General features: G+C 49.4%; 1 protein-coding gene across 1 annotated transcript in view; it reads right to left on the bottom strand.

The window, feature by feature from the left end:
• The window catches only part of AGBL3 (AGBL carboxypeptidase 3), an 85,745-nt gene that overhangs the window by 51,289 nt on the left and 18,028 nt on the right, over positions 1-16,428 (bottom strand). The window contains exons 4-5 of the mRNA XM_083180087.1: positions 9,628-9,810; positions 9,214-9,321 (exon numbers count right to left, since the gene is read on the bottom strand). Coding sequence (XP_083036213.1) covers positions 9,214-9,321; positions 9,628-9,810 — 291 coding nt within the window. The remainder of the gene's footprint in view (positions 1-9,213; positions 9,322-9,627; positions 9,811-16,428) is intronic.

The raw sequence follows: 16,428 nt of genomic DNA, 5'->3' as shown, positions 1-16,428 counted from the left end.
AGTAATGCAGAGGACACAGAAGTGTGAGAGTAATGCAGAGGACACAGAAGCGTGAGAGTAATGCAGAGGACACAGAAGTGTGAGAGTAATGTAGAGGACACAGTAGTGTGAGAGTAATGAGGAGAACATAGAAGTATGAGTAATGCAGAGGACACAGAAGTGTGAGAGTAATGAGGACACAGACGTGTGAGTGTAATGCGGAGGACATAGAAGTGTGAGTAATGCAGAGGACACAGAAGTGTGAGAGTAATGTAGAGGACACAGTAGTGTGAGAGTAATGAGGAGAACATAGAAGTATGAGTAATGCAGAGGACACAGAAGTGTGAGTGTAATGAGGACACAGACGTGTGATTGTAATGCGGAGGACATAGAAGTATGAGTAATGCAGAGGACACAGAAGTGTGAGAGTAATTAAGAGAACATAGAAGTATGAGTAATGCAGAGGACACAGAAGTGTGAGAGTAATGCAGAGGACACAGAAGCGTGAGAGTAATGCAGAGGACACAGAAGCGTGAGAGTAATGAGGAGAACATAGAAGTATGAGTAATGCAGAGGACACAGAAGTGTGAGAGTAATGCAGAGGACACAGAAGCGTGAGAGTAATGCAGAGGACACAGAAGTGTGAGAGTAATGTAGAGGACACAGTAGTGTGAGAGTAATGAGGAGAACATAGAAGTATGAGTAATGCAGAGGACACAGAAGTGTGAGAGTAATGAGGACACAGACATGTGAGTGTAATGCGGAGGACATAGAAGTGTGAGTAATGCAGAGGACACAGAAGTGTGAGAGTAATGTAGAGGACACAGTAGTGTGAGAGTAATGAGGAGAACATAGAAGTATGAGTAATGCAGAGGACACAGAAGTGTGAGTGTAATGAGGACACAGACGTGTGATTGTAATGCGGAGGACATAGAAGTATGAGTAATGCAGAGGACACAGAAGTGTGAGAGTAATGAGGACACAGACGTGTGAGTGTAATGCGGAGGACATAGAAGTGTGAGTAATGCAGAGGAAGCAGCAATGTGAGAGAAATGTGGAGAACACAGAAGGGAGTACATAGGAGTGTTAGAAAACAAAGAACACAAATGTGAGAAAAATGCATACAGTAGGTTACGGGAATATTGAAAAAGCGAGCAGGAGGAAGTGTACTCAGAAGATACAGGAAAGCAGAAAAATGTGCAGGACAGAGACACGTGAGAGAAACTCAGAGATAAAAGAAAAGTGATTAAGTAAAGAATGACCCCGAAATATGGAGCATACAGAAATGTGAGAGAAACTCAGAGGATATAGAAGAGAGCAAAGGGTTTTGGTGTATGATAGTGACATTGGGGGGGGACCACGAAGGTGAAAGAGAAAGTCCTTGGCTTAAAAAACCTAATGAGGAAAATAATCCCAAAGGTGCCAGATAAGGAAAAGTGAAACAGAAAATGAGGGGAAGAGATTGGATTAAGATATCACCGAATGCAGTGCAGGCACATACATAATTCCCAGGAGGCCGAGATTAGCAGGACTTGTATTAGGCCATTGGGCTAGATTAGAGACACAGGACATGAATGAAATGATGAAGAAATTAGAAATGAAAAAAAAAAAAGTCTGGGAAAAAAGTATAAGCACAAATGTGAGAGCGATGGATTAAATAGCAGATCTCTAATGAGCCAAAGACCAAATTAGCATAATCAGAAAATAGAAGAAATAATCTATCTGCAATCAGTGTGATCTACAGTGGCGTAGAACAAAACGGCTGATATTCTCAGGTGACGCACATTCAGAGAGATTCCGCAGCAACTACGGTCAACGTAGTCAACGGACTGGACAAACGGGTGACCCAGAGGAAGTCCTTAATGAAGAGCAGCATTTTCCACTAGTGCGCCAGGATCGCCTGCCGATCGCCTCACCTCAAGGTGCTGAGAGACAACGAAGCACAATAACGGGAGTGGCAAGCGGTGTGGAGGGAGATGGGGGTATATTTACCAAGGTGCGGATTAAGAAGTGGAGATGTTGCCCATTGAAACCAGATTCTACATATTTATCTAGCAACTTCTAGAACAGGGGAGGACTGGCCAAACCAGTCTTCAAGATCTACCAAAGGTCCATGTTTTCTCAGACCAACTAGCCGGTGCACAGCTGTAGTCATTACTAACTGTCACATTCCCCAGACCACCTAGCTGGTGCACAGCTGTAGTCATAACTAACTGTCACATTACCAGACCACCTAGCTGCTGCACAGATATAGTCATTACTAACTGTCACATTCCCCAGATCACCTAGCTGCTGCACAGCTGTAGTCATTACTAACTGTCACATTAGCAGACCACCTAGCTGCTGCACAGCTGTAGTCATTACTAACTGTCACATTCCCCAGACCACCTAGCTGCTGCACAGCTGTATTCATTACTAACTGTCACATTCCCCAGACCACCTAGATGCTGCACAGCTGTAGTCATTACTAACTGTCACATTCCCCAGACCACCTAGCTGCTGCACAGCTGCAGTCATTACTAACTGTCACATTCCCCAGATCACCTAGCTGGTGCACAGCTGTAGTCATTACTAACTGTCACATTCCCCAGACCACCTAGCTGCTGCACAGCTGTAGTCATTACTAACTGTCCCATTCCCCAGACCACCTAGCTGGTGCACAGCTGTAGTCATTACTAACTGTCACATTACCAGACCACCTAGCTGGTGCACAGCTGTAGTCATTACTAACTGTCACATTACCAGACCACCTAGCTGGTGCACAGCTGTAGTCATTACTAACGGTCACATTCCCCAGACCACCTAGCTGGAGCACAGGTGTAGTCATTACTAACTGTCACATTACCAGACCACCTAGCTGCTGCAAAGCTGTAGTCATTACTAACTGTCACATTCCCCAGACCACCTAGCTGCTGCACAGCTGTAGTCATTACTAACCCGTCACATTCCCCAGACCACCTAGCTGGTGCAAAGCTGTAGTCATTACTAACTGTCACATTCCCCAGACCACCTAGCTGCTGCACAGCTGTAGTCATTACTAACTGTCAAATTACCAGACCACCTAGCCGGTGCACAGGTGTAGTCATTACTAACTGTCACATTACCAGACCACCTAGCTGCTGCACAGCTGTAGTCATTACTAACTGTCACATTCCCCAGACCAACTAGCCAGTGCACAGCTGTAGTCATTACTAACTGTCACATTACCAGACCACCTAGCTGCTGCACAGCTGTAGTCATTACTAACTGTCACATTCCCCAGACCACCTAGCTGGTGCACAGCTGTAGTCATTACTAACTGTCACATTACCAGACCACCTAGCTGCTGCACAGCTGTAGTCATTACTAACTGTCACATTACCAGACCACCTAGCTGCTGCACAGCTGTAGTCATTACTAACTGTCACATTTTCAAACATGCTGCATTCACTGCTACTACAGATCCCCAGGTTGTCTGAAATACATGAACTGTTGGGAGATCTTGAGGACAGGTTTGGCCACCCCTGTTCTGGAAGATACTATCTAGATATCATGGAGCTGTAAAATACATCAAAAGTATGGGAAGAGAGCCGAAAGATTGCCAGCTCTGAGCGCATTCAAAGTTCCAGCCCTGTTACGGTGTGGCAAATGTTCCGCCCCTCTTCAAACCCCCCCCCCCATAAATCTGCATCCTCCACCACCTCAATAATATCACTCTGCAAAATGAAATCCAATTTCAATAAATCGCTTGTAAATATATCTCCTCTGTATATAGCTGGGTAAGCCGTTGTTGAGGCCGGCCGCCGCAGTTCCTACAAACAGGCCAGTAAATGTCCGTCTTCCAACGGAGATCCTAGTGACGGCAATTTCCCTTGGCATGCATCACAGGAGCGGTACTGCACATGGGCAATAAGAGTCTAGCGCAGAACATCGGTGCCGCTCCTCCAACCACATCTGAATTGGGCCCCCCCCCCCCGTCACACCAGAAATTTGTGCTTTGTTAATGATCTCCAAAGACACGAGGTTCAGAAGTATCTGCCCAGTTATTTGCCCTACATATAAACATCAGCAACCGAGAGAAGCAATTAACTTCACACGCTCGACTCTTTCCGTAGTCGTGTCTCGGTCCCTGTCTTGCTCGGAGCAAGTTAAAAATTATGTGTATTCATTTCTTTTGTAGCACAAAAGTAAAATGCCACACGCCAGACTCAGCGTGATAGGAGGGCTTGCCGCGTGGGGGGAGGAATATTTCCTAATGCGGCAGAGAATATTGTGGATGTTCAAAAATATTAGCAATTAAGGCACAGTTCTGAAAGCGCGCCAATGAATTGCACAATCGGTGACATTTCCAAAGAGCGTTTTATGGAGCAATTATTATTTTTTTCTCCCCCAAAAAAAAAAAGAAAACTGATTAGATTAAAAATAGAAGCGGGACGGGGAGAAAAGGCACAAAAATAGTGACAGCACAACAAGTGCACACGCTGTGACTCACACACGTCTCCCGGTGATAAGAAACGGCACAGAATCCAATCAGTTTAGGTAGCGAATGAAACCATTACATCTCTATGGAGATAGAAGTTTCTCCGTGTCTCATCTACATATTAAGGGGATGAAATTAAGTGGAAATTAGCCAAATGGATTTTTATGAAGTTGTTTTATGATATCAGGAGAAAAAAAACAATTAATCGGAAAATACTTGCCGTGACATCAAATAAACCTGAAAAGGCATCTCCTAAGTGGAACTTAATGTGGAATAAATTGCTATTGCACCGGAAACTACGACGTTTAGCCGTGGGCGATGTTAGAAAATGAGCTTATTTGACGACGTTAAAACGGGCCACAGAGCTTGCAATTTACGGCATGTAGAAGAGCAAAACCTACATATGTATCTAGCCTCAATAAGCCCCACAGCGCGAGATGCCGGGAGCAAGTGCGCCGCCCGGTCCTGGGCAACTCTGATATTGTTGGGTGTGGCCAGAAATGCATCAGCTCGATGGACACCCCGAAGACTACACTGATTCATTTGACAGGAGATACTTGTATATTGGGGGTTGTTCTGGTTCATTCGCAAGAATTTGCAGCTTGGCGAGTCCACCAAACCCCGCCCGGCGAATGGTTGGCTGGCACCACCCATTCACAAAGGCCAATCGCTCGCAGGACTTTCAAGTCACTTACATATGCGTGCATGCTGGGAAGGAAATGGGCGGGCAGCTGACATCCGGTGATGTCATCTGCCCGCCCCCCCCGCACCCATGTTATTGCCTCATTAGCATGAAAATGGCCAGCGTTGTCAGGGGAACACCCATGAAACGCTGGGCGTTCCCATATGCTAGTGGTCTGGTTGGGTTGACTGCGGCAAAGATGGGCGATGACACATCCGTACCTCTCTGACACGACACAGAAGTCTCTGGCAGGAAGTCTATTTTAATTGGCTTGTTAACATTCAGAACGTGCTCTCGGCGATGATTGAACTGACCTTCTGGGTTTTATCTTTTGGGCGTACGAAGAGCTTTATTTCCATTACAGGCAATATCTAAATATGGAAGCTAATAGGCAGAAGTGGGGCATTTAGCCGGAGCCGTGTCCGCTTCCCTGCTCCCCATATTATTATTACAGGAGGGTTACGCAGATAACCTCACCCTGAATATTATATAAATAATCCTCCAAAGGAAGACGGCAAACGAGCCCCTTTCAGATAATGTGTCGCGTATTAAATGGTTTCCATCTTCTGCCGTTGTACATTTATGGCAGTGTTATACAGTGTGTAATATAGTGGGCTAAGGGGCGGGTTTAGAGCAGGGCGCCGGGGAAGAAACAGGCGCAACTCTCGCAATTTACTGCACGCGGGGTCTGCACATGCAGCAGAGTCTATTGCACTGGGCATGGAATGGGTGCAAGTGCCAATACTAATTGTGGCAGCTGCAGCCATAAAATCAGTGGGCAGAACTTCTAACTCCCAGAAGCAAGTGAGTTGTCTGCTTTGAGGCCCCAAGCCCTGAAGGGCCCCCTGCATCTACAGCAGCACCTGTGTGGTTCACAGCGGGATCCAAGTGTGGCGTCTTCTCTTGGATATCTGTGACGCACCCGCTGCTGCTGAGTTAATCAGCTCTGTCCCAGAAGCCCTGATAACGTCAGCGATAGGGGACAGAACTACCCGGCACCGGTCAGCCTGCCACTGCTGCTGGATTGTAAGATGCTGACTAATGTTTCAAATCGCTGAATCTTATGAGTCTGACCCAGACACACTGGCCGTTGTCACACAGGGGAAAGCAGGGGGGGCAACAACTTCCAATTTGCTTCTGGGGGGCTAGGATGAACTTATGCCTTACGATGTGTGAGCCACAGCCAGAGGAGGGTGGGTTACTGAGGTGGAGCTGCAGCCAGAGGTTGGTAGGTTACTGAGGGGGAGCTGTAGCCAGAGGGGGGTGGGTTACTGAGTTGGAGCCACAGCCAGAGGTGGGTGGGTTACTGAGGTGGAGCCGCAGACAGAGGTGGGTTGGAGCCACAGCCAGAGGTGGGTGAGTTACTGAGGTGGAACCACAGCCAGAGGTGGGTGGGTTACTGAGGTGGAGCTGCAGCCAGAGGTGGGTGGGTTACTGAGGTGGAGCTGCAGCCAGAGGTGAGCCGGTTACTGAGGTGGAGCCGCAGCCAGAGGTGAGCCGGTTACTGAGGTGGAGCCGCAGCCAGAGGTGGGCCGGTTACTGAGGTGGAGCCGCAGTCAGAGGTGGACAGGTTACTGATGTGGAGCCCCAGCCAGAGGTGGGCCGGTTAAGGAGGTGGAGCCACAGCCAGAGGTGGGCAGGGTACAGAGGTGGAGCCACAGCCAGAGGTGGGCAGGTTACAGAGGTGGAGCCGCATCAGAGGTGGATAGGTTACTGAGGTGAAGCCGCAGCTAGAGGAGGGTGGGTTACTGAGGTGGAGCTGCAGCCAAATGTGGGTGAGTTACTGAGGTAGAGCTGCAGCCAGAGATGGATGGGTTACGGAGGTGGAGTTGCAGCCAGAGGTGGATGGGTTACTGAGGTGGAGCTGCAGCCAGAGGTGGGTGGGTTACTGATGTGGAGCTGCAGCCAGAAGTGGGTGGGTTACTGAGGTGGAGCCGCAGCTAGAGGCGGGCAGGTGACTGATGTGGAGCTGCAGCCAGAGGTGGGTGGGTTACTGAGGTGGAGCCGCAGCCAAAGGTGGATGGGTTACTGAGGTGGAGCTGCAGCCAGAGGTTTGCGGGTTACTGAGGTGGAATCGCAGCTAGAGGTGGGCAGGTGACTGAGGTGGAGCTGCAGACAGAGGTGGGTGGGTTACTGAGGTGGAGCTGCAGCCAGAGGTGGGCAGGTTACTGAGGTGGAGCCGCAGCCAGAGGTGGGTGGGTTACTGAGGTGGAGCTGTAGCCAGAGGTGGGTGGGTTATTGAGGTGGAGCCGCAGTCAGAGGTGGGCAGGTTACTGAGGTGGAGCCGCAGCCTCAGCATGAGTCAGGAAGGTTACTGAGGTGGAGCCGCAGCCAGAGGTGGATGGGTTACTGAGGTGGAGCTGCAGCCAGAGGTGGGCGGGTTACTGAGGTGGAGCCGCAGCCTAAGCATGAGTCAGGAAGGTTACTGAGGTGGAGCCGCAGCCAGAGGTGGATGGGCTACTGAGGTGGAGCCGCAGCCTCAGCATGAGTCAGGAAGGTTACTGAGGTGGAGCCGCAGCCAGAGGTGGATGGGTTACTGAGGTGGAGCTGCAGCCAGAGGTGGGCGGGTTACTGAGGTGGAGCCGCAGCCTAAGCATGAGTCAGGAAGGTTACTGAGGTGGAGCCGCAGCCAGAGGTGGATGGGCTACTGAGGTGGAGCCGCAGCCTCAGCATGAGTCAGGAAGGTTACTGAGGTGGAGCCGCGGCCAGAGGTGGATGGGTTACTGAGGTGGAGCTGCAGCCAGAGGTGGGCGGGTTACTGAGGTGGAGCCGCAGCCTAAGCATGAGTCAGGAAGGTTACTGAGGTGGAGCCGCAGCCAGAGGTGGATGGGCTACTGAGGTGGAGCCGCAGCCTCAGCATGAGTCAGGAAGGTTACTGAGGTGGAGCTGCAGCCAGAGGTGGATGGGCTACTGAGGTGGAGCTGCAGCCAGTGGTGGATGGGCTACTGAGGTGGAGCCGCAGTCAGAGGTTTGCGGATTACTGAGGTGGAATTGCAGCTAGAGTCATGAAGGTTACTGAGGTGTCATGGAATATTTCTCTATGGTGCTTGCAGCTGTAAAACAGGGTGAGGAGCGTCGTGGTCACTCAATAGTCACCTCCCCATGGATTTCCAGGCCTGGGTACTGTGTTCCTGCATCACTGCCCCTTTCTGAGAGATGTCGTTTAGAAGCAGTGGGAGTCTTGGACTAGAAAGTCAATAAGTATCATACTGTATGTATTATTTAAGTGGTGGAGGAGGAAGAAGAAGGGGGTGGAGGGTGTGAGCTTTAGGGAAATCCCACAATACTCAGTCTGCTCCGTCGGGCCCCTGGGAGACACTTCTGAGTGCTGAGCGTTGGGAACCATTTACAAAAGTTGAAGAAAAGTTTTATCATTCTCTCTGCCTGCTAGTGCAGCACTTTCATCTTGTTCATTACTGGACTAATTATGAAAAATTAGCCCTACGGAGATTGGAACATTACAGTATAGTGCTGTATGCATGGATAAATCAGCTGTTTATTTGTGCTATACGCCGCTGCAATGATCAAACATTTAATCTCAATCACCAGGATGCAAATAGATTTCATGTTTATGTATCAAAAATACAAAAAGGAAAAAAAATCTTCTTCTAGAACCCAGTATTTCAGTATAAGCGTGTATTTATGGGGTGCCAAAAAATTCCATTCCGCTAGAATAGGGAAATAGTCCATTCTACATAAATTTGGGATCAGCGCCAGGGGGGGGGGGGGTTGGGGTGCCTTTGGGGTTTGAGGAGCTGTCATTACCAGAGCAGAGGGGGCAAGAAGAGGTGGGGAAGGTTGGAGTCGTCAGAGGGGGGGGGGGGGGGGGTGGATTAGAGCATCGCTGTGGAGGATGAGGAGTTGGAGATTGATTCTGTAATGTACAAGGAGAAAAATGACTTCACAGAAAGGGTAGTGGATAAGTGGAATAGCCTCCCATCAGAGGTGGTAGATGCTAAGATAGTAGTAGCTGGCAATGGGACAGAGTACGAGCTAGTCATGGTGGAGTGACACATTGGACCATAACTGAGAGGAGGATGTGAACAGAGATGAATGACGTGGAGGATGAAGAATGGACAGTGACTGTACCTACCTTCATTGACTTGGTAGATCACCTTGCCCTCTATGTCCTCTGTGCCAGCCGCTTCCTGTTCTAATCCGGTAGACCTGTACATTGGCTCCGGTGCAGGTGGGTTCCACTCTGTACACACATAAAGATGAACAAGATAAATGGGACAATAGCGCTGTGTTGACCTACAGTATGGTCCTGTATAGGACTGAAAGGGCTTCTCAACCAGGGGACAAGCGTCAGGACCCCAGTTACACCCTGTAAGACGTGCCCCGGAACCTCTGCCAGCGCCGCCGTCTTCTCAGTAACAGGAGCGGAGTGCTGCAGGTTATTGTCACACTGCAGTTCGTCCCGTGGGCGGCGTTTACCTGTTCACTAGGCTGCGGAGATACACAGCCTAGCAGCCTGAATCAGGCTCAAAATGTAGCAAGCGCTCACCTATGTGCTGAATTCTCTCCTGGAGCACCTGGCACTCATAGGGCCACCGGGGTAACTGGAAGAAGCTGGCCGAGGACACGCCATACAGATCCCGTGGCTCTCTAAGTCGTGGCACTCTTCTTCCACAATGATCTTCATACACAATTTGGGTGGTCCGGGGGCCGGGGCAATAGAAGGGTTCGGCTGGAAAGAAAATAAAATATATATATATGTGTGTGTGTTACACAGACCGAATGAGCATGTAATGATTCCCCAGTGTGTGCAGTCTGTGCGTAGCCCAGGACTTACTCAGCGGCTGTGATAGAATCAGGCTGATCGGGGGCGGAGCTGACATCACATGACTTCCCCTCACACACCTGGCCACACCTGCGTATTACCTGACACTCCCAGATAACAGCCGCTCACCATGTAATGATTCCCCAAGTGTGTGCAGTGTGTGCGTAGCCCAGGACTTACTCAGCGGCTGCGGCAGAATCAGGCTGATCGGGGGCGGAGCTGACGTCACATGACTTCCCCTCATACACGTGCGCATTCCCTGACACTCCCAGAAAACGTCCGGTTACCACCCACAAACACAGACTTTCTGTCAATCAACTAGCGAATGGCCAGCGATTAAGAAGAGTACTGTGTGCCACACACAAGCGCAGTCTTTCCATTACGGCTCTGCCTGCGAGTTTGCAGCCCTGCGATCAGGCCCCGTGTCCTCAAACGGTACCTAGCATCAAGCGGAATATAATGCAGGCACGTCGCATTTCTAAAGACCGCCCTCGTAAAGTCTGATGATACAATCCATTAAAAAGTGAATAGACAAGTAATAGATATTAGCAAAACTATGCAAAGTACTGCCATTAATTTACTCAGTGGGAGATCATTGCTGTGACCCCATTTAAGTACACTTGTACCGTCCTGTACCTCTGCTGGCTCTCCGCCTGTACCTCTGCCCATCAATATGCAGACTTCCCGCTACCGTATCAAGCAGACGATACTTTGTCACTGAACATTTACATTATCCCGTTTCCATTTTTAAACGGCAGGACATTACTTTGCGTCTCTTCGAATTGTGAAGAGTTCGGACTCCGGAGCCATTAAAGTGTCACTTTGTGATATTTCAAAGCGTCTTTTTAGTAGCTGTAACAGGAAACGGGGAAACTCGCTGACATGCTGAATAAATTTGTCTTTGGCACTAGGGGAAACATGCAGAGCGCTGTCACAAGGCATTCAGTGTCAGCCGCTGCTGCTGTCATGAATTACAGATACTGGCTTCGCTTTGCCTAGTGGCTGTAATTAAAGGAAATTAATAATTTAAAGGCCCACTAATCCCTAAAATGGCCAGGTATGAACTACGAAGGCAAAATACATTGTTCGGCGTTAACCCGCGCCTCCCAGCATGCTCTGCGGAACAAAAAGAGGGCGTGGCCACAATGCAGTGAGGGTGTGTCGCTGTCTGTGTTATCAGACACGCCCACACTAAGCGGCCCCTTATCACCCTTTATGGAACCCGCCCTAGCCTACTCGTGCTTTCCTGTCACGTGCAGGCAATTTTTTTAATTTTTGAAGAGTCCCACAACTGCCAAAAGAAAATGTCTCCCTCCTGCATTCTGCCCGCTTCCTAGTGAAATGGGGAGGAGAGGCCCTGCTCTCCACAGACCAGTGATTTAAGGTATTATGCACAAGTGGCGGATCATAGTGGCAAGAAGCGCAAGAACCTTCAGTTACCACCCAGGGGGCCCAACAGACTAAGGACCCACCCCCTCTTATAAATCAAGTTCTGGAATGTGCACTCAAATTATACATTGTTACTTTGCTAAAGGGTCAATCAGGACCATGGATGAACTTGGGTGCTTGGCTTGTTTCTATGGAAGCTACACCAAGATTAGCCCTCCTGACAATCAAAGTGGGCAGTCCCGACACTCCCCCCTCATTTTTAAAGCATCGTTGTTCAAGCTGACTATGTTCTCATTACTGGTCGGTCACACCTCCTCTGGTGGCCACACCTCCTTAGCCAGCTGTCCGCCACCTCCACTGGTGGCTGACCACTCCCCCTCTGGTGGCTGGCCACACCCCTTAGTTAAGCCTCTTACCAGTGCATTCCCCAGAGTGTCCTTCATACCCTGTCTGCCACTGACTGTATCCCCCAAACTCATGAGACAATGGATTCACCATGGGGACAACAAGACAGAACCCTCAAATTGGGAATGTCCCATACAGGCAAGGTTATCTGGGCAGTCCCCTGCAGCGGCGGTAACAAGTACAGGATTATATATCCACTTATGGCAGACAATGAAAGCCCCTCCCTTATCCTTTTTTTGTCTTGAATATTTCTATTTAATTTAATACAAACACAGTGAAATGGGCAAAAGTACAGTAAAGAGAAGGGGAGATCCATAGATCCAACCTTGTTTTGGTTTGCATTTGCCTAATGTTGTGAGGAAAACAAATATTTTATTTATATTAAAAGTATTTGTACAGGTGCGGCAAGAGAAATCTTAGGCACAGTACACGATTTTGGGGGACCCATACCTCCCAGGAAGATACAGCCCTGAGATAAGGGAAAATAGAGTGTATGGTGGCTAAAATACACATGCACCTTATTTACCATCAGACCCCTCCACATTGCCCCTTATATGCCACAGGACCCCCATATAATCCTTATCTACTGTCATGCAAACAGGTACACATACTATGGGCCTTATTCTAGTTCACTCTGACAAAATCCTTCTTAGATGGACAAAACCATGTGCACTGCAGTTGGGGCAGATGTTACTTGTGCAGAGAGAATTAGATTTGGGTGGGGTTTTACTTCAAAGTGAGATCTATATTGCAGTGTAAAAATAAAGCAGTCAGTATTTACCCTGCACAGAAACAAAAGAACTCACCCAAATCTAATTCTCTCTGCACATTTAACATCTGCCCCCCTGCAGTGCACATGGTTTTGTCCATATAAGAAGGATTTTGTCAGAAAGAGTGAACTAGAACAAGGCCCTATATGCAGAAATTCCATTATAAACTATGAAAAGATGTGAAAAAGCTGCCTTTTACCCCCAGCCCAACACCACCACCTTCCCCCAGTCTTCTGTACTTCCACAGCCATGTAGCTCCTCTTTCCATTTCAATTCTACACTAGGCCCTTGGTGCAGGAACTGCTCAAACTGCCCTCACTATGGTCCCTGGTAGCTGGGCCTCTCAGAAGATTGGGGCCCAGGGACGGCGCCACAACTAGGCAGTGTTAGGTATTTGCCTAGGGCGCCGGCCACTGGGGGGCGGTAGTTGGGAGCAGGGCAGGCGGGAGAGCTGGAGGTCTGGCTTAGCGGACAGGAGGGAGGGCTTGCTGCGCTGTGTGCAGTTCAGTCCCGGACCCCGGTGCAGGTTAACTGACATTTTCCTTCACCCGCACCGCGTACAGCCGCTCAGTCGGGCAGCGTCTGAGGGTGAGCCAAGTGCTCAGCGCTGCCTGGCTGAGCGGCTGTACACAGTGCGGGTGGAGGAAGTCAGGAAGATGTCAGTCACACTGCGCCGGGACTGAACTGCGAGGCCTCCCTCCTGCCCGCTAAGCTCTCCAGCTCTCCCTCCCGCCCGCTGAGCTAGACCTGAGTGCCTCACCTCCTGAAGGGTGAGTAATATATACACCAGATCCCCCCCCCCCCTCCCGGAGCAGCACGGCGGCTTATTCCTCCCCACCACCACCCATGGAGCGGGTGAGCGCCGGGGCCCCGGGCCCCCCCCCCGCCTGGGGCGCTCCGGCGCCTTGCACCGGCACTGTTGGGGCCCAGTGTATGTGGTTCCCTTGAACATATGGAAAGAAGACCCTTCCCACTGGTGTATATGACACTTGTATACAAATATACATGACTTTAGTATGTACACAGGGAATCGGTACAGCTGTCAGAATGAACTTAGGTCTACAGTCATTAGGTCGACCCCACTAGGTCGACTGGCAGGAAGGTCGACCTGACTTAAGGTCGACATGGGCCAAGGTCGACATGACTTAAGGTCGAATTTGCATAAAGGTCGACATGAGGAAGGTCGACTGGTCATAAGGTCGACATGGGTTTTTCACTACGTTTTTCACTGTGTACGGTTCCCGTACACAGACCAATGCAAAAATACTCCGCTACACTTTTTGTCTGTGTTTTCTACACTCCATGGGGTGTAAATAAACAAATCTCTGCCGCACACGGATCTGGGCTGGATGCATCCGGAGAACATATTTAACTTAATGATGCCTTTTTCTTAAACGTCTGTTCCCGCTTACATTGCTGTAAATGACCCACGCGGTGTTTAGATACATATTAGGTATCTATATATCATTTAATACGCTAAAAGCAAGGCATCGTGGTACGGTTGTCGCCATCTGTAGCAAAGTGGCAGGTATCCGTGCTTCATTCGCTGCCTGTTTAAGTGTTAAATTGGGTATGACGGCTTCACGCACGGCAGGCTAATTATTAGATAAGAATTGGAGATAAGAGGCGATAATGACAGCTGATATGTTTTACTTGTTCCTTCCAAGTGATTCAGCAGAGCAAACAGTCGCACGCAGAGTGTGGACCGCTCACAAATCATTTCACATTCCGTACGGATTCTGTTACCCAACGGCACAGCGGTTACAGGAGATCAGTCAATAGGGGCCATTGTACTCAGAAAATCCATATATCCTCGGGTTCTTTATCCTAGATCTGCTCAGGGACCTGTAAGGCTTTCTCCTTCAGCCAAAAGCCCCAATAATATCCCATAACCCCAACATGGGTGAACATGGATTTGGGACAAGAGGATGTGGTTGTGTCCCACTGAGGGTGTGACCATGCAACACTGGGCTTGGCCATGCCTCTAACCTCCTACAGGGGTGCCTCCAGTGCATGCGGCAGGAAAATACCTCCCAATGATTGGCTGGTGGGATAGACTTGATTTGAAAATGATGACAAACTCTGCACCCCACCCCCGCTCCCTATCTCATCATAGATGGGATTGCAGCTGTTTGATGAGACAGATAGGGGGTCATTCCGGTTCATTCGGTTCCCTGCGCGTTCGCATGCGGAACCAATGTTTTTTAATGATTTGTGCAGGGTCCCGCCTGCCCGTTCTGCGTCCCGGAGCCCGCAAATATAAGTCGGTCTCCACTGACTTATATTTGTAAGCCCTGGAGAAATCATTCGATTGACGCCAATGGTTGCCTTCGTGACACATCCCGTCCAATGAAATCAGTGGTGTAGCTAGGTTCCACGTTTCCCGGCATGTTTCGCGCCCTAAGGGATAGCTTAGGTACAGCGGCAGCAGAGCTGAGCACGCAGGCACAGCTGTGGGGATGAAGAGGCTAGAGAGAGCTCCTCCCTGCACTGAGGAGCGGCCGCTCTGTAAAAGAGTCAGTGTCAGACTGACACACTGAGTGGTAGAAGGTGCCTGGCGGCTGCCCTGGTGGGCGAGCGAGTAGGGCGGGGGAGCCAGTGTCAGAGCTCCGGCGCCAGGTGACATGTCTGCACCCGGAGAATGTGCTCCACCCTAGCTACGCCTCTGAATGCAATGCTAAGAACAGATCCGAAGGTATTGAGCCCATTCACCATTAGCGGACAGATATTAGCGGGCAGGATATATTTATCAACCTCGGAACACATTTTCAGTTTAATTGTGGGAACTAGAACCATCTGCAGATGGCCTTTGTTCCCGAAGGCTCCCTCTTTGTCATTGCAAAGAGTTTAATTGTGCGAAGATGGTCCATCCACTTCCTCCAGCCATCTTTCTGCGCACAATTAAGCTCCGCTCACACTACACACTTACACGTCCGTCTGTGTAAAGATTCGGCACTACTGATTAGCAGTAGATGTGGCGGGGTTAGGGCTCATGCCGACAGCTGTCCCCCCCAGCGGAGCAGTACGGAATTACTCCAGTAGTTTTGCTTCCCCTGCCGCAACTCGCTGAGAGGTGAGCTCCTATTTAATGTGAGGTGCGATGGGCTGCGAATGGATGTTTATCGAATGATGTGGAAGGCCCACGAACATCTACGGTTATTCTGAGGTAAACTTAGATCTGCGTGGACATTCGGGAGGAAGTGGGCACACTTTTGCTATTAGGGAATGCTGAAACTATGGCAAGGCATGCTGGGATGTGTAGTTTCACAACAGCTGGAGTGCCACAGTTTGGACATGCCTGCTCTACCAGATTCCCTGTGACATAAGTATATAAGATCCAAGGTACTTTACAGCGACATGTACCCATGGTGATGAGTAAAGAGCTTTGTGCCTCCAGCCTGAGTACGCGGGAAATGTCCTTGCCCGTCTCCTGGGACATGTGGTGCACCAACAGCCGGAATTCGGGGAGGTCGGCGGTCGTTCTCTCGGATGCACTCAGCAAATGCGATCATTTTATGGTAGTTATTCATGGAGGCACTTCTAGCAAATCCGTAGCAATAACACAGGGCCGCGGCTAATTAACAGAACAGCCTTTTTAATTAAGTTCATTTCTCGTGTATTTTGCTTTTTTTCCAGTTGCCGGGAGTTTTTAATTAGACGCCTTTTATATTCTGCATTAAAATCTACGGATTTAGAAAACAGCCGCGTGTGGATAAAAATGGAGCTTATAGGCATCTGCTCATACGTCTGCTCTCCGTGCTCATTTATCTATTATATTACCTGTATACAAAGCATATATGAATGTGTCCAAAACCCATGGTAACAGGCTCACCACCAAATGATTGTTACACTGTACACTGGGCACCAGAATGTGAGGAATACAGGCATATCCGACCTGGAACAGACAACATACCCCCTCCCCTAAACCGCTAAGGAAGGCCTGCGTTTTCCCAGACGTTTC

The sequence above is a fragment of the Crinia signifera genome, chromosome 4, assembly GCF_055691185.1.
Source record: "Crinia signifera chromosome 4, ASM5569118v1, whole genome shotgun sequence".
NCBI lineage: Eukaryota > Metazoa > Chordata > Amphibia > Anura > Myobatrachidae > Crinia > Crinia signifera.
Note: the sequence above shows the minus strand (reverse complement) of the source record. Positions and strands in the feature narration are given on the sequence as shown.